Below are 18,070 nucleotides of genomic sequence, written 5' to 3'. Positions count from 1 at the left end.
TAACCAACAAAATGATTAAATCATGTTCTTCAAGCCATTGATTGATGGTGCAGTTCTGTTCTTGTTAGACCAGCAGGGTTGCTACAGTAGCTAGCTGGCAACAGATTTTAAATAAATAAATAAATAATCCCATTAAAGTATCATAAGACTTTAATACTTTTTTTTTTTAAATGGAAGAATCAGCGGTTGACTTTATTTGGCCCCAATCTCATTCCAGAGTTTGCTGGAACCATTTTCCAAACTGCTCAGCTTTGTCATTCAGAATGCTGTCTTCACTCTGGCTTACCTGGTGGAGGTGTGTGGCCTGTGTTACCGAGCTTTCACTAAGGTAAGTGTGCATATGTGTGCCGAATCTAGGTTAGGTGGTTTCAATAGAGTTTTTAAAGTGACTAAGTCTACTGAGGTATAATAAATATCATTGGGAAGAAGCACTCTGCTTATATACATGTAATATGGAAAACACAGATTTGGAGGAGTGAGGATCATATAGTTTAGAAGAGATGTTTTGAATAAAATTAAATAATGATCTAAATGACCCCTTAAAGTCCTTTTCAAGGTCACCGATGATTGGTGGACAAGCTGTCACTCCACATTTTTATACCCAAAGTAGAAAATACCAGGTTGTCATTTGTAAAAGCCTGTGGAGAGCTCCTTAATTCTCATCATTTGTCTGCCTCCCCAGTTCTGGGCTCTTGGCCTCTGAGATTGTAATCTCATCTTTTGTCATCTTGCCTTAACAATGCTTTCTCTATTGCATTATTTTTAGTATCCCTGCCCCACCACTGGGACATGGAAAACTACTGCATGCCCAGTGTGTAGAGCAGCCTTGTTGGAGCTGGTAGACAATAATGCAAAAGCAGGAGACGTTTTTGTCTTTATAAACAACGTGAAAATATTACTCTTCTAGTTTCCAAGTTTATTTTCAATGGGGTCTCTGTTTTTGTTGTTCTCTTGAATATTCAGAATACTCCTTTATTGGTGCTTTTCCTTTCTCTAAGCCCTTTATTTTCTTCATAAAAAGCTAATTTTACATTTAGGCTTTTATTCTATTTAAAACACTCTTGTCTCCTTTCTTTCCATCTTGTGTCCATTCTGCAATGTTAAGTTGTTCCATGATAATCTTCTCCTTAATCTTTCTGATCATAAACTAGTACTCTGCTTGGAAGGATATGTTATTTAACTAACAAATTAGTCAGCATTTTGTCTTTTTTCAAATCCTTCCTGTAAAATAACTTTTCCTTTTTTTTTCACTTTTAAAAAATTGATCTGGGCTCTGGCTGGTTGGCTCAGTGGTAGAGCGTCAGCCTGGCGTGCAGAATTCCCGAGTTTGATTCCCGGCCAGGGCACACAGGAGAGGCACCCATCTGCTTCTCCACCCCCCCCCCTTCCTCTCTGTCTCTCTCTTCCCCTCCCGCAGCCGAGGCTCCATTGGAGCAAAGATGGCCCGGGCGCTGGGGATGGCTCCTTGGCCTCTGCCCCAGGCACTAGAGTGGCTCTGGTCACAACAGAGCATGCCCTGAAGGGGCAGAGCATTGCCCCCTGGTGGGCAGAGCATCGCCCCCTGGTGGGCGTGCCGGGTGGATCCCGGTCGGGCGCATGCGGGAGTCTGTCTGACTCTCTCTCCCCATTTCTAGCTTCAGAAAAATACAAAAAAAAAAAAAAAAAAAAAATTGATCTGTAAGACACAGCACCAAATGGAATGAAAAGATTCTCTATATTTAGAAGTCATTGTCCTTATATTTAATATATTTAAATTAATGCATTTTGTTAGAGGAAGAACCATAATGAGTTTGTATCTTCTATGTCGTCCACTATGGGTATTGATTACAGGGGCCCTTCCACCAATTTGAATTCATGATATTCTTGGCTTTGAATATTAATTATAAGTTATTAACTGTTGGGATTTCCCACTTCTTGTCATTCTACCCTTTCTCATTTTTTCAACTGAAAATGAATGTTACTTATAGAAAGTTTCAATCCAGGGTGTTCCCATTTATATCATAGTTAAGAAACTATAAGAAATAGTTAAATAGTAGTCTCTACTCAAGCTTTTACCTATTTAATCAAAAGAAAAAGTGTAGAAAGTTATAGGTTTCAGAGATTTCTCTTCTTGCCAATCTGGCAGCCTTGGTAACTTGAAAACGGTCCCACTTAAGCACTAGAAATGGTGGATGAAATAAACATGATTTTAAAAGTAGAGCTTATTTTATGAAAATAAAAACAGAAACGTATGAAAGGGAATTGAGACCCAGCATAGTAAGCGTGTAAGCTGATGATTGTAAAAGTTTTGAGATGGGGGACTTACTTGTCTTGGTAACTTAGTGGTTTGAGTTTTAAAGCCCACTTTGAGAAAGGAGATGAAGTCTTGGAACTATTTCAGGCTGGGAGTTAGAGCTGAGTCATCCCTAGTAGAAAGTCAGAACACTTGAAAGGCTATGTACATTTGGTAAAAGAGTGGATTTGGAAAGAATATATTCTTACATGACCCTCATGAGATCTGTCTGAACTTGGGAGTTGAGAGAAAGATTTATAGTCTTCCTTGAGAATTAGTAAACATGAACCTACCTTTGAACATGCTGAGAGTTTGATTTATATTATCTGCATGCTCTGTGAGCCCCCAAACTAAAAAGTCAAGTAACGTTGGTGCTGAGCAAGTAATAGCATTGGAATATCTGGCAGAAACAAACTTGAAGTCAGTCTTCAAACCTCCCTGGAGGGATATGCTTTTGACCTAGGTCCAACAATATTTTCATAATTAAAATCCTGATGAACATGAGCTCACAATCTAATATTATAAATCATATGAGGAAATAATCTAATGAGCAGAGTCAACAAACAGCAAGATTATTCCCCCTAAGAATTTCCAATATTGAAACTGCAAACTATGTGATAGAGACTATAAAAACATATTTTAAATGATAAGCTTATAAAGGAAGAATTAAAAACATGAGAAGAAATCTAGTTACTTAAAAAAAAAAATCCCAGATAGATTTGAACAAAGAAATTCTAGAGATGAAATAGTCATTAATGTAAAAAAGTTGATGGACAGGCTACACAACAAATTAGATATAGCCAAAGAGGGAGTTGATGAAATGGAAAATAGAACTGAAGAAATCACATATTATGCAGCATAGAGAGATAAAGAGATGAGGACTATAAAGAGAAGATATAACATGTATCTAATAAGTGTTTCAGAGAGGAAAAATAGGCTTTTTAAATCAATTTTAGAATTGATGAAAATCATTAATGCTTTGATTCAGGAAAAACAACAAGCACTAAAAATATTACAGATAAACTCAAGTTTACCTCTCATGTCATAGTCTACATGAGTAAGGTACAAGTTGATAGAACAGTCAAGACAAAATTGTTTAACCCTTTGAGTAGTATGAATGTTCATGTACGTCCTTGTACCTCCTGACCATCCAGAGTACGATTGATTTATTTTAAAAATATGTAAGGCACATTAAAAAAGGCAAATGTGTGTTCTTCTTGTTTCCATAAATTGGTTATCAAACAAACATGATTTTAAGTTAATAAAACTGTAATGGGAACTAATTTCATTTTTTGAAAAAAAAAATTATTCCTGGGGGTCAGTGAGCATGAAAAGAACTCACTACTCAAAGGGTTAAGAGCCTCCAAGAGAAAAGACACTTTATAGATAGACTGACAACATACTTCTCAATAGCACAATGGAAGCCAGAAGACAATGGAAAAATGACTTAAAAATTATGAGAAAAAATAACTGTTCACCTGGATTTTCTACCAGTTAAGCTATTTAAGAGTGAATATTAAATAAAGTATTAGGAAAGTTAGAAATTTGCTAATATATTTTAACTGAAGCAAGTACTAAAACATATATTACACCATATTATGAGACCAATAGACTGCTGATACCAACCAGATAAGAGATGGAAGGAAGAAAAATTATAGACCAATTGTACTTCAGAGATAGAAAATTTCTGAAGGATAAATACCACATCAGTGGTCAAAACTAAAGCCTCATGACCCAGTGGGGACTTTCTTGAAATATAATAATGGTTTAAATATTAAAACGTCTACTTACGTCACTGTATTACCAGATTAATGGAGAAAAACTTTTACCGTGGTCTCAGCATCTGTTATGATAATTCTTGTAAAACTAGGAATAGAAGGAACTTCTTGAACTTGACAAAGGTTGCTTACCAGAAACCTCTAGGAAACGTCACCTTTAATGGTGAGATGTCAGCAGTAGTCCCTTTACAATCATAAATAAGACAAAGATGCCCGTCACCACTACTTCCGTTCACTCTGGCCCTGTGTTCTACTAACTTCAGTAAGACAGGAAGAAGAAATCAAACTTATAAGGATTGGCAAGGAAAAATAAAACTCTCACTTTTCATAGATTACCAATGAACCGAAGACACTCTATTTATCAACAGTTTTTCATAACTTTTATGAGCGTTCAGCAAGGATGTTGAATACAAATGGACAACCAGAAATCACCTGCCTTAATGTTCAGCTACAAATGATTATAAAATATCCTTTTAAAATGTCATTTACTGTGACAACAAAAAAATGAATGTAACAAAAGTGCAAGAACTTAATAGAGATAGCCAGAAATTTTTATTGCACATTAAATAAATAGAGACAGATCTCATGTTCATGGATGAGGACCCAGCATAACAAAGAAGCCAGTTCTCACAAAATAAACTATAAACTTAATATAAATATAATTTAGTAAAAATCTTAGACTTTCTCCCTGATAATGATAGACTAGATGATTTGAACCTATCTTCCCATTTACTTTAAAAAGTTAAAAAAAAAAGTGAACAGAATATTTTCTGAAAATGGCTTAAAAGCAATAAATGCTAACCAGATAGAGCAGAGTTACCAGGCTAAGGTCTGGCGGACCCAGAAATGCAGCCCTGAGTTTAGCACTGCAGGCGTTTTGCCCTGGGGTTGTTTGCCTATCAGAAAGCAGTGACAAAAAGCTAGAACTGCAATTCTGGAAGATTCAGGTTAAGAGGACAGGAGTCACAATCTAGGAGCGGGAACTCTTTTGGGATTTATCTGATACCCCCCCCCACACACACACACACTTTTCGTTGGAACCACAAAGATACCCCAGAAGTAAACTTGCCCTCATATGGACGCAGCTCAGTGTCAAGTTCTTTATGGCCCAAGATAAGAAAGAATATGGCTCGTATGGTTATCAAGGTAACCCTGGACTTCTAGTGCCTTCAGGTACCTGCCAAAAATAAACAGAAAGCTCTTTGGAGAAAGATAACATTTCAGGCTTCAAATTATTTTTATAAATAATTTTTAAATAAAACATCCAGCATGCAATGATAAACAGACATATGAGGAGAGGAGGCAAGATAACACGAGTGAGAATGAGGAGAATGAAGACAGTAGATTTAAACCCACAGGGTCTCCAGGGACTTGATTGTGATCCGGAAAGGCCGCACCAGGGGCTTCTAAGATGCTTACCATGTGCTGTTGTTTGTCCTGGGGGCTGATTACATGAGAGCTCAATCTATACTAATCCATTTACCTGCACACTTATGTTTTATGTACTGTTCTGCATGTGTACTAGAGCTGACAATAGAAAAGGCTTACAAAATTGAAAACAATCTAGCATTCCATTGATACGAGGACAGATCAGTGAATTTTGGTATGTTCATACATAACATATTAATCCGTTTAGTTGAAAGAACTAAGCTATGTGTACCATTAGGGGCAAATTTCAAAACTGTTATATAATGTAGTGAAAAACTATAAGTTGCAGAAAGATATGCACAGTATACCATTATAGGAAGTTAAAAAATTTGCAATATATAAAATATACACTTTAATAGAAAGTTAAAAACATGCAAAAACAATATAACGCACTATGGAGATAAGCTGTGTATTATAGTATACATTATAATATTACTTTATAATTATACATTATAATATAAAATTTAAAAATATGCAAAAATAATATTATATATTACATATTAGTAAAAGAGTAAAAACATACACTAAATAATAAGCACTAGGTCAAAATAGTGGCTATTTCAAGGAAGGGAGAAAGAATAAAATGCACTATATAGGAACCCTCAGCTGTTTCTGTGGTGTTTTATTTAGTTTCTGTGGTGTTTGATTTATTATAAAAAATGTAAAATCAAAGCAAAAAGTTGTAATTTAATAAAGCAGGTTGACGGTACCTAATATATCCCACCTCTCTATTTTTCTGTATGCCTAAGCTTGTCCATTTAAAAAGTAAGTTCCTTAGAGAGGATATTAGATCCTTTAGGTAGTTGTACATGTTTCTCTCTAAATTATTTTCTATTGAAAAAATACTTTTAGATATGTTTAGTTTGTGCAATTCTGGGAACCTGCATCATCCACAGTGAATAAGAACCAGGTCCTTTGGTTTCAGTATTTCAGAGCTGGCCTGTGTTTTTCTTACCCATTACATTATGTGTTCTCGGTGCTGCAGAAAACTCATCACACACATACAAAAATGCCTTTTTAATTTTTCCTTTTGTAGTTTTAATTTTACTTATTAAAGACAGCTCATTATGCATTTTTAAATACTATTTTTTATTTCTGATCTATAAGTCTTTTAGAAGCTCTTTTGACCTAGATCTATTCCAGTTGAATTTTTAGAAAATGCTTACCTTCTATTTTGTTTTATTTAGGAGCGGGATAAATTGTACTTGTCTCGTAGTGTTGTTCTAGAACTTCTGCAGGCCCTGAAGCTGAAGTCTCCTTTACCCGACACAAACCTTCTTCTGCTCGTCCAGGTAGGCTTATGCCTTGTTTGTAAAACTTTCATGAGATGCACTTAACGTTTGGAAAAATTAAGGAAGGCATGGGGCATATGCATAAATCAAGTATTTCTGCGCCTGTCACGTGCCAGGCAATAAGGTGGGTGCTTTACATATTCCCCTCACTTGATCCTTACAGCCATGGGAGGTACTGGTTCCGTGTTGTAATGAGGAGACTGAGGCTCAAGGAGGGGGCGGTCAGTGATTTGCCCAACATCATACCGCTGCCATAAGCAGAGTCAGCATTGACCACGGGGTCTGTTTAATCAAAGAGACCTGCTCAGGCTTTCCATCACTTGTTCACATTACCATAGCTGCTCTGAGCTTTGTGTCCTGCCTTCAGCTCTCTCCACGGCAGTCCAGTCTTCCGGCTTCTGGCTGGCCTAGGTGAAGTTAGCTAAATCTCTGCTTTTTATCAGGTTGTACTCTGCGTTGAACACCTACCCTGACCTTGTGGTGCCTGAACTACTGAGGTCTTTTGTTATTTGGCCACCTACCTTTGACCCAGCAGTATTTCTCATGACATGTATTTACTGATCACCTGGTTTGGGATAGGTTCTGGGAACACAGAGATGTAAAAGGCATAGTCCCTATCCCGATAATGTGCTAACGGTTATGCAGTCTGTAGAGCGCTATGGAGGAGGAGGGGCCAGCTCAGCCTGGGAGATGGAGGAAGGCCCTGGAGGAAGGCTCAGGTGAAGGAAGACCCTTCCTTCCAGGGTTTATTATCGGGTAGGTGAAGTTGACATGCAAACCAAAATTTCCACCCTAGTGAAATGGGCATAGCGGCAGAGGTGTGTACTGAATAGGGAAGCGGTATAGAAAAGGGACTTGCAGGGTGTATGGAAATTGAGGCATTTTCCTGGGAGAAGAGAGGAAAGGGTACCTATCATTTACCACTTCACATCCACTACTTGGTCCCCTTCTTTCACTACTCTACACTACTAATCCTTAGGACCGAAATGAGTTTTTTCTCAAAGCTTGGAGATTTAATTAAAAGTTGGTGCACTTTCAATGAAGAAGGGTCTTCAGTTGTCTCTGGAGAACTTTTGGGGGGCACATGGAAGCTCTTTCAGCACACTGATTGCTGGAATGACAGCAATGGCTGTCAGGCAGATGTAGTGGGAACGAAGTGGCTCCCACTGAACCAAGTTGCTAGATGGTCCAAGAGGCCGATGGTAGAGGCAGAACCCCAGCCTGGACAGATCTGTGGTCCCAGGTCCTTTGCCTCTCTTCCAGGGGGTTGCCATGGTTCCGCCCCTCCTGCTCACACATCAGCAGCTACCCTGCTTTTGAGTACAAGCGACTTTGGCACAAGTGACCACAAAGATGAATGGGACCCCCGCTGAGCTGGAGGAGAGTGCAGACGGACTGAGCTTCGTGAAGGAGCCCCCGAGAGAGTGAAGCTAGCGGGTTGACAGTGTCTAGGAGTCACTTGCTTCTGATAGAGTTTTGGTTGGTGACCTGCCACCTCCAAACGGCCTGGGTTTCAGGTCCTGAAGGTGCTTTCCTGTGGGCATCGGGGAGCATTCCCTTAACTGTCCCTAGAGTCAAGCAGAGCAGATCTGTGGGGCGGAGCTTCCTTTGGGGCGCAGCCCCGCTGCTGTGACCGTTTGCTGTGCGGCGCCTCAGTCAGCCGTAACCAGCACTTGCCACGAGACAGTGGGGAACGGCTGACAGTTCCAATGGCTCAGTGCTTAAGGAGCCCATGGAAACAGTGACTGTTACATCACAGCCAGGTGAGCAATAGCAAAAACAAATTAGTTTTAGGAAGAAAGAAGGCAAAAAGATAGATTCTTCTGAATGGATATATTTTTATAATTGAATCATGAAATTTAAAAAATCGAGTTGTAAAATTATTTCGGTTGGAGAGGTATTTTGAAGACATTTGGAGATTGTGCCCATTAGGAACAACTTTATGAATCTTTCCATCTCCAACAAGATACGTTAAGCATTGTGCCATTTTGAAGTAATATATCTTTGTTCCATAAGCTTTTAGGATTAACAGTTTTCCTTACCGAGAGAAATAAAATGGAGGCACACTTAGAAGTCCCCGTGTCTGCCCTGTGGCTCCTGGCTAAGTGATGGGAAGAAGTCCCCTGTGGGGCCACGCATGAGCTGAAGAGGCACCTGTCTCTCGTAGTGAATGGTGCCCTTTGCTGGAGGGCTTTCCTGTCCCTCTTTCTCTTGCCCTGCACTGCAGGTGTTCTGCAGAGGACAGCGCAGGGCATAACCTGCTTTCTGGTAGCTTCTCTTAGGCCAGAGAATCTAACCTGGAGTCAGAGAATGCTCTTCCCTTTACTGATGGGGCACATCAGGCTCCAGCTCCTGGGCGACCAGCTCACAGTATGGACAGATAATGTGCCTGAGGCAGACAGTAACTTCCTTTGTAGATAGTTAGTGACCACGTCTGAAGGCAGTGGGCGTGGCTTTGTTTAACTGAGAATACAACTTGGAAAGAGAAAAGAAAGCAATATTTGGAAGGAGAAACTCCCCTGGCAAGCCATCATAAATAACACTGGTGATGAGTGAGACGAGAATCAGTTTCTCATAGCTTGGATTCACCCTTCATCCTCTCAGCCAACGGGAAAGCGCTAGGGTACTTCCTCTGCCTCTTCAATGAATAACTTAGTAGTTTGATGAATTCATAGAGATGGAGCTGTTTACATCCTTCTCATAGCTAGACCATGCCTTTGTTCTTTACCAGATACTCTTTCTGTGTGAGTCCCCTTTAAGGACATTGAGACACTTGCACAAGGACTGTGGGTTCACCCTCGTTCTTAATGTTTCAAGGCAGTGATGTTACCAGTTCATTATTTAATTCCTAGACTTTCTTCCCGGAGTCCAGACCGTGGGAACCCTCCTAGCCTGCTGTAGTGGTTGTCCAGCCATGACTCCTATTACTTGTTTTTACTTACATGTAAAGTCAGGTGTTCTTAAGTGTTCAAGTGGACTTCTTGAACAGGAAAGAATTTGCAAAATAGAAAAATATTATGTATTCTTCAGAATCTAAACTGTCAACCATCCAGTTGTGGTTCTTCTGCACTTTGGACCAAGGCTCTATCTTGCTGTTTTAATTCAGATCTGTTGACAGTTTTCTTTCACTTATGACGTTTTCTCTTCTACTGGTCTGCTCTGCTACTTTATATGTGAGATTTTTTTATTTTGGGGGAGAGAGAGGGAGGAGGGAGAGAGAGGAAGGTAGAGAGATAAGAAGCATCAACTCATAGTTGCAGCACTTTAATTGTTCATTGATTGCTTCTCAAACGTGCCTTGACTGGGGGGCTCCAGCAAACGTGCCTTGACTGGGGGGCTCCAGCTGTACCACTGACCCCTTGTTCATGCCAGTGACCTTGGGCTCAAGCCAATGACCTTGGGCCTCAAGCCAGTGACCTTTGAGCTCAAGCCAACAACCTGAGATTATGTCAATGATCCTATAGTCAAGCCGGCGAACTCATAATCAAGACAGTAACTTCGGAGTTTTGAACCTGGGACTCAGCGTCCCTGGTCAGGGCTCTGTCCACTGCTTCACTACTGGTCGGGCTGTGTAAGATGTCTTATAAGTGTTCTCAAGGCGGATTAAAGCAGAGTTTCTGCAACAGATAACCCATTAACAGCCACCATAAAGGCTATATAAACTCAAATCCAAAAGAACGTCCTCAGCTCATATTATGTGGCAAGAGTAGATTAACTTGTGGCAAGTTCTGCTAACTTGCATGTAACACTCCCACTGTGTGGGATATACCTGCATAGTCAAGTATGAGAAATCATGTGGGTGAAGGGTTTTCTTTTAAAGATAGGTTAGTTGTGGGCTGGAAGACAAAGAAATGGCAGGGGTACCACTGTTGCTTTTAATTCACAGCTACTATTGATGCGGGGTTGGTAACAATCTGATCACTCTTTTAGGTGAGAGGTGGAGGTACTATTTTGAGTCTCCTTTTGATAATGAATTTAGTAATGACACATCATGGATAGTGCATTTCTTCTGTGCTCTTTTGCCTTCTTGCGGGAGTGCATAATTCTACCCAAGAGTGTCGGTTCCTCCTTGCGTGGCAGTCCTCTGTCCCCTTCTGATTGGGGTTATATGTCTATAATTCAGCAGTTCTATAAAATCATAGCGGACTTTTTTAGTTCCTGGTTGGAAGCTATATAAAACGACGACAGAAAAGTTTACTTACTTGTGCATATTATGTAAAAATGCACCGGAGTAATGTGCATTGATAAAAAAATAAACAGTAGAAGGTTTTAAGCTGATGCACTTTTATACCCTTTACCATACCAGACTCTCCACAGAACCTCCATAATGTTTAGGGTGATATTTGATTCATTGTGATTTCTAAGAGTTATCACAGATCAGACATCTGAATCTGGCCCCATATCTTTACAGGATGTGGCTGACGACCTACTTACATTGTTACTTTTTCCACTTTGCCGAGTATGGTGGGTGAGAGCCGGCTCTGCTGATGGGAGATAGAGATGCTCCAAGTTTGGCTTCTTCACAAATCTTACCTTGCCCTGGAGGGCACAGCCTGGCTGTACCAGTGTACCTTAGGGACCGGGGGTAGAGCCCCAGGGTACCTTAGGGACCGAGGGGCAGAGCCCCAGTGTGCCTTAGGGACCGGGGGGCAGAGCCCCAGGGTGCCTTAGGGACCGGGGGGCAGAGCCCCAGGGTGCCTTAGGGACCGGGGGGGCAGAGCCCCAGGGTGCCTTAGGGACGGGGGGGGGGCAGAGCCCCAGGGTGCCTTAGGGACCGGGGGGGCAGAGCCCCAGTGTGCCTTAGGGACCGGGGGACAGAGCCCCAGGGTGCCTTAGGGACCGGGGGGCAGAGCCCCAGGGTGCCTTAGGGACCGGGGGGGCAGAGCCCCAGGGTGCCTTAGGGACCAGGGGGGCAGAGCCCCAGTGTGCCTTATGGACCGGGGGGGCAGAGCCCCAGGGTGCCTTAGGGACCGGGGGCCAGAGCCCCAGGGTGCCTTAGGGACCGAGGGTACAGTGTGCACTCCCGCTCCCTGGGCTCCCTGCCCTCGCACTTCTGTGCAGTTCTGTCTGGCCCTGGGCTTCTCCTAACTGCAGTCTCCAGTTTCTGTTTTAGAGAAATTAATTAAAATGTTCGTGTCCTGACAGAGGTTTTGGAACTTAGTTATAAGTAGTTTGTCTTAGATCGCAGACTCAGCTTTTGAAAATACATTTAGTGGGGAAAATTATCTGCCAGGATTTTGGGAGTGCCTTCTTTTCATTATATACTTCTATTAGATTTTTTACTTAGAGGTTTTTGCCAAAGTTAAAGCCTTTATTTTTATTTTTTTTTAATCCTGATTTATTTACTTTTCCTTGTATTAGAAATGAGCCTAAGTTAGAAGAGCAGACATAAGCATTCCTGTATAAAATAATGGAAGGGAAGTAGCATCCCTTGGATGTTACTAGCTGGCACTTTCTTCGCCAGATTCAGAGTTAATGACCAGATAGGTTCTTCAGCTTTCTGTAACTGTGTTGGAGGCGAGTGGAAGCGATGGAATCTGACCTGCCCACTCCTACCACGTGGCCTGCAGAGACAGCTGTGCTTGCTGCCCGCCCAGCCCCGCTCGGTTACCTGTGTAGAAACATCTTTCATGGAGGAACACACTTGCAGACCTGTTTGCGGGCTTGAACAAGAAAGCGAGGCATTTCTTGACCTCAGAAGGAAGGCCTTTGGCTTATAGCTTCTCCTTGTTAGCCACAGCCTGCTTCCTACCAGTAATGTCTTGATTCTGACCCCCGATCCATCCGCGATAAGCTGGTTTCTGTTACTCATCAGCCTCCTTGAGACTCTCCCTAGCACCCTAATCCGTATCGCTTCTCCCCAGTGTGACGGGGTCGGAGCCTGCCTTGCCGAACTCCTCTCATTGTTGTGACCTACCCAACTCTTCTGTGCTTTCGATGTGAGAGTCAAATGAATTAGAAGGAAGAGGTGTCCCTGTCAAAGGTTCTTTCTGAGCCTCTGGATTCAGCACTGCAGCGGCTTTGGATCCCAGTGTGACTGAGGACACTGGGCAGAGGCCAGGAGAGAGAGAGAGAGTCCCTGAGAAATAATTGCTCATTGTAAATTCTACAGACTTCATGTTTAACCTTTTTCCTAAACCCATTAACGAATAGTTGGATGTCGCATTAAGTGGGAAACACCTGTAAAAATCTTTAAGGAAGGAAATTAAATTGTAATCTGGCTAATCCATCCTCATCATGATCTCAGGTCATAATTGATTAATCAATTCATTTGACAGACTCTTGCAGACCTCCTCTGAGATGTCAGGCATGGCGCTAGTGCTAGGGGTGAGGGGCATGGAGCCTGGGCTCTCGGAGAGCTCATAGCAGGTTAGGCAATAGACTCATAGGTCATCGCATTCTAATGTCCTGACTGTTACAATGGAAGTATGTGCAAGTCCTGTGGGGACACAGAGCAGGAGTGGGGCTCATTATCAGCACGGAGGATAGGCGTGAAGTGGGAGAAAGAAAACTAGAGACAGAGGGGCCTGGGAGGGGCGGAAACAGCTACTGGTTTTCTGTTTGCATTCTAAGTGAATGATAGAAGTCTGGAACAATCTATGAAAATTCAGTAACTGTCAAGAAGTGCTGAAGAATAGATAGAATAACTTCAGAATGAACCTGGCAATGCTGACATCTTTTCTTTCCCCCTTGTTTGAATGCACATTGCCGGTGCCATTTAGCTGTCTGGGTGAAGGCAGAATCAGCGCGTTTATTTCAGTACGATTTTGAATTTCTGATAGGAGTCAATGGTCACAATTAGCAAGTACCATCAATCCAGGGTAGATTGTCATAAAAATAGACACTAATAAATTTAAGCCAAGTTAATAAAATGATCAACTACTTATTACTGTCCAAATGCTCTTAAAAATAATTATCCTTTCAATTTCTTAATAGTTTATTTGTGCAGATGCCGGAACCAAACTAGCTGAGTCAACCATCCTGAACAAGCAGATGATCGCCTCTGTACCTGGGGTAAGTCCTGACCGAATGACTTGTCTACGATTGATGTGTTTTCTCATCTCCTCATTCAGCAAAGAGGTGTTTTTTTTTTCCTTTGTCCCAGTTCACTTTGATAAAACAAGCACTGTAAAATTGAAGCTATATTAGCCTCTTTTGAAAAATGAACGCTAATGAAAACTTGAATCAATCCCAGCCCTTGTAAACTATTAATTCCAAAAAGCTGAGTAAAATGGAAGGAGCAAGTTAAGCAGAAGGAAGAAATGATCAGACATAAAGAACAGGTTTGATTCAAGTTTCGTTTTTCCATCATCAGTTTTCTTATACTGGCCTCCACGAACCAATTTGATTTAACTACTTTCAGAAACAAGTAAGCCTTGTAATACCTTGTTTTCCTTTATACTATTTCCTCTGAAAATTAAAAAATTTTCATTATTATCAACTAGTGAACTATTTGGTAAAATATGTTAAGATTATTATTGACAGGATTGAAGATGTAAAACCACAATTACTTATTGATGGCAAGTTTACTGCAACAAACTCAACAACTATAGAAATATTATTAATTGAAAAAAATTTAATAGATTTAGAAAAAAGTAGAAAAAAGTTAATAGAGAAAAAAAGTTTGCCTATAATTCCTTTTCCTCAAAATGAAAACTCTATTGTTTTATATTTTTTCCATGTTTTGATCTATTTACTTCCCTAATTAGCTTCCTCCCATATTGTTGGAAATTTATATACTTTCCAGTTTCTTTGCTAATATATATGTGTGTGTGTGTGTTATATTTATAATATATATTCATAATGTATTATAAGTATATATAAAATATATTTACTTTAAAAATTATATTCATCTTTATTTTGAATTATATCCCTGAGATTAACTCCTTAGTTAAAGATTAGTAATATCTTAATGACACATATTCTCATATTGTTTCCCAAATAGGTTTTATTACTTTACATTTATAGGTATACCGGTTTTACCCACAACACTAAACATTTTTTTAAAACTACTGTTTATTTACTTTTTTGATGTGTAGAATTTTTATGAGAGGGAGAGTAATCATTCCACACAGAGATAATTTTACTAACATATTACTGTATTTTCTTTTTATTTCTCTATTTGTTTAAACACAGTTGAAACCATAATATAAGTGCCACTTTGGTTAATATATCATAAGTATTTTCCCTAAAGTTTGATGGCTAGAGTATTATCTCATGTGGATATACTATAGGATAATGGTTAAGAGCATAGGGGCTAGATTCACACCAGAGAATGAGGTCTGATTTGCTAGCTGTGTGATCAGGAAAGTCAGTTAACCTACAAGTCTTTAATTTGTATGATCTATAGAATGGGATATAACAGGTCCCAGTGTCTAGGTTGAAGATGGAATGAAAAATGCATGTAAAACATATTAGCATGGTGCTGGACATATAGTAAGTACTGAATAAGCAATAACTATTAAAAATAATATTAATACACATTAATTATTTTTGGATATTTTCAGTATTCTACAGTTGTAACTAATATGTGATAAGCATTTTTGTGCTTAAATCTTTGTTCATATTTTAGACTATATTTTTATAACAGATTTCTGGGAGTAGAATTATTAGACTATGATTCCTTAAAAGAGTTTTTAATAACATACTTACTTAGCAGGGGAGATACCATGATCACGAAGGTGGTTTTCCCAGGGCGAGGCTTTTCCATTGCACTCGGGATGTGCTGACCCCTGCGATTTCCCCAAATGTGGGAAACTCGACTGCATAATTTGTGGTAGTGGGGGACTGCGTTCGCGTTCTCCCCTGAAAAAAAAAAAAGAGTTCTTAATAGTAATTAGGGTAATGCTATAAGATAAAATGCCAATTCTTGGTGACCAAACACAGAGAAAGTTTATGTGAAGTTATTGCTGGTGTGAACTTAAAGTGGGTATCTTGATTATTAGAAGGAGGAGGAAGATTGCCATGTGAACATTTAGAGATCAGGTTCTTTCCATTGGGTGCAGTCCTCTATATTCAGCGGATGGGTGGGGAGAGAGAAGGGAATATGATACATGGAAGGTTTTCATGGGCCAGGTCTAAATGTGATGTGTATTTCTCCTACTCAGATCTACTGGCTAGAACTCAGTCACATGGCCACACCTAACTGCGAGGGAGGATGGGAAATGGGTCTAGTTTCATGCTAAGGAAGAACAGAAATGGTTCTGTGAATAGGTAGCCAGTCTCTGCTACACACTCACTGGTTTCCTTATTGTGTAATTCTTTAAAATTCAGTATTTGCCACCTCTGTGACAGCTTTAAAAGAATATATAAACCTTAATATATAAAAGGTTTATTGAAATCAACAAGTCGAAGACAAACTTCTCAATAACAATAAAAAAAGCAAAAACAGTTGTAGGAGCTACGTATAGAACCCTTTCCAATGACCCAAATGCCATTCAAAATATAATTTTTTACCCTCACAAGCCATTAGTGAACTGTAAATTAATATTAAACATTAGAACATTAAAAAGTATAAAAATTAAAGTCAGCCAGCAAATCAGCAGGTTTTTCTTAATGAACAAACTTACTGATAATGAATTGAAGCAAGTATTCTTATCAGTTACTGGCAGTGTTGAAAAATGGGACAACCTTGCCGGACAGCAGTTTGGCAGTTCACTGCTATGAACATGCGCAAGAAAATCATTATGTGTGCACATAGGAATCTGTACAAGTATCAGTATGTTCAGTAAAGCAGCATTTAAAATAGCAGAAATATGGGAATAAAATTAATATCAAATGTTAGGGTTTTGTTTACATAAAACAAAGTATATCTATAAGATAAACTATTGTGGGGCTACCAAGTCAAGTTTTCAAAGACCTTTTAATTAATTGGAAAATGCTAATGATGGATTTAATATAAAAGCAAGTTAGAAAAAAAAACCCAGCCTTGTAAAAATTGTATGTATGTGTTTATGTTACGTGCAAAGGACTTGGAAGGGCATATTAGCAGTGGCGGTCTCATAGGCGAAGGGCAGGAATTAGAGTAATGATGGGTTTTCTTTTTCTTTCTCTTATTGTGCATTTTCCATGTTTTCCACATTGTACGTGTTCCTTTTATAATTGAAGCAATGTAACTTTAAAATCAGACGTAAGTTTTGAGGAAGAATTGGATATGATTCGCTTCAATTCATGTTTTTGGGTTAGAACATGTTTTCAACCCCTATATCATTGGTTTGCCTATTGAAATAAATATAAGCCTCTGAAACAAGTGGAGTGTGACTCTTTATGTTGTTGTTTTTTTTAAAATAACACACCCAAGGTTATACTTATGATTTGCAGAGTAAAAAGAAAAAAAAAAGGAGGGGGATTTGGGAATTATATGCTTTGTTTTGTAGGTGTGTAGGGCTCACTAAGATTATTCTGACTATAAAGTGTATTTTAAGGCTTTCATTTAGATGTTGTTACTGGTCTTTAGAGCAAGTGTAACCGGGTAATATTAAATTCTTTCCTCTTGTTCTTTTTTTCTTTTGCAACTTAAACCACAAATATTAAGTAATGCTCTTAGTGATTATTTTCTATGACATTTGCCCACTTGAAATGACACAAAATATTGCCTGCGGAAGAAGCCGCCCCCTCCCAAGAAATGCAGGGAAGGAGGATACTCTCCCCTCTGCACGACGTGTGAAAGGTCGGAGAAAATGGAACACATGGGGGAAATCCTTTCGGGCGTTAAAGGATTAATATTCCCAAAGCGGGAACACAATAACCTTTTATAATTCCTTCACTTGATTTAAACTGAAAGAAGAAAACCTTAGCACGTATGACATGCTTGGAAAGCACTCTGACAGAGCTGCCAGCGACCTTCCTTTCCTGTTTGTTATCCTGTCAGAGGCACTGACAGGCGTAGCCGTCCAGGAGGGATAGAGGCGATATAGTTCAGGGCTCTGCAGATTTACATGAATATGGGAAAATGATTTCTGACTGGGTGAGCTAGTTAAGTGTATAATGTTCCAGATTTCCCTAAAGAAAGCCAAGAAAGGCCTCAGCATCGTATTCAGATGGCTTCAAAGACGGCCTGCTTTTGATCCACATGAAACCCGGCCTGATGTGTGGGTCCACTCATGCAGCTTTGATGTCGCAGCCTGTGTCTGTTCATTTTCCTTTTCTTGGCTCGTAATCCTAAAATTCACTGCATAGCCCCGAGAGAACAGGCTTATGCTATTTAATAACCCGAGCCGCAAGTATGCCTTCTTTCCCTTTAAAACTTCCCAAACATGCTGCTGGTGTCTGGGGGAAATGACCGTTTTGTTTGTTTGTTT

General features: G+C 39.8%; 1 protein-coding gene and 1 non-coding gene across 5 annotated transcripts in view; both read left to right on the top strand.

Moving 5' to 3' along the window:
- The window catches only part of UNC79 (unc-79 homolog, NALCN channel complex subunit), a 246,226-nt gene that overhangs the window by 211,463 nt on the left and 16,693 nt on the right, over positions 1 to 18,070 (top strand). For all 4 annotated transcript variants that reach the window (XM_066276137.1, XM_066276136.1, XM_066276135.1 and 1 more), the window contains 3 exons: positions 218 to 328; positions 6,666 to 6,770; positions 13,707 to 13,784. In XM_066276137.1, coding sequence (XP_066132234.1) covers positions 218 to 328; positions 6,666 to 6,770; positions 13,707 to 13,784 — 294 coding nt within the window. The remainder of the gene's footprint in view (positions 1 to 217; positions 329 to 6,665; positions 6,771 to 13,706; positions 13,785 to 18,070) is intronic.
- On the top strand, positions 15,415 to 15,578 carry LOC136336749 (U1 spliceosomal RNA). Its single transcript, XR_010731571.1, has one exon. It is a non-coding gene; the product is annotated as a U1 spliceosomal RNA (small nuclear RNA).

Source organism: Saccopteryx bilineata, chromosome 4 (assembly GCF_036850765.1).
Source record: "Saccopteryx bilineata isolate mSacBil1 chromosome 4, mSacBil1_pri_phased_curated, whole genome shotgun sequence".
Lineage (NCBI taxonomy): Eukaryota > Metazoa > Chordata > Mammalia > Chiroptera > Emballonuridae > Saccopteryx > Saccopteryx bilineata.
Note: the sequence above shows the minus strand (reverse complement) of the source record. Positions and strands in the feature narration are given on the sequence as shown.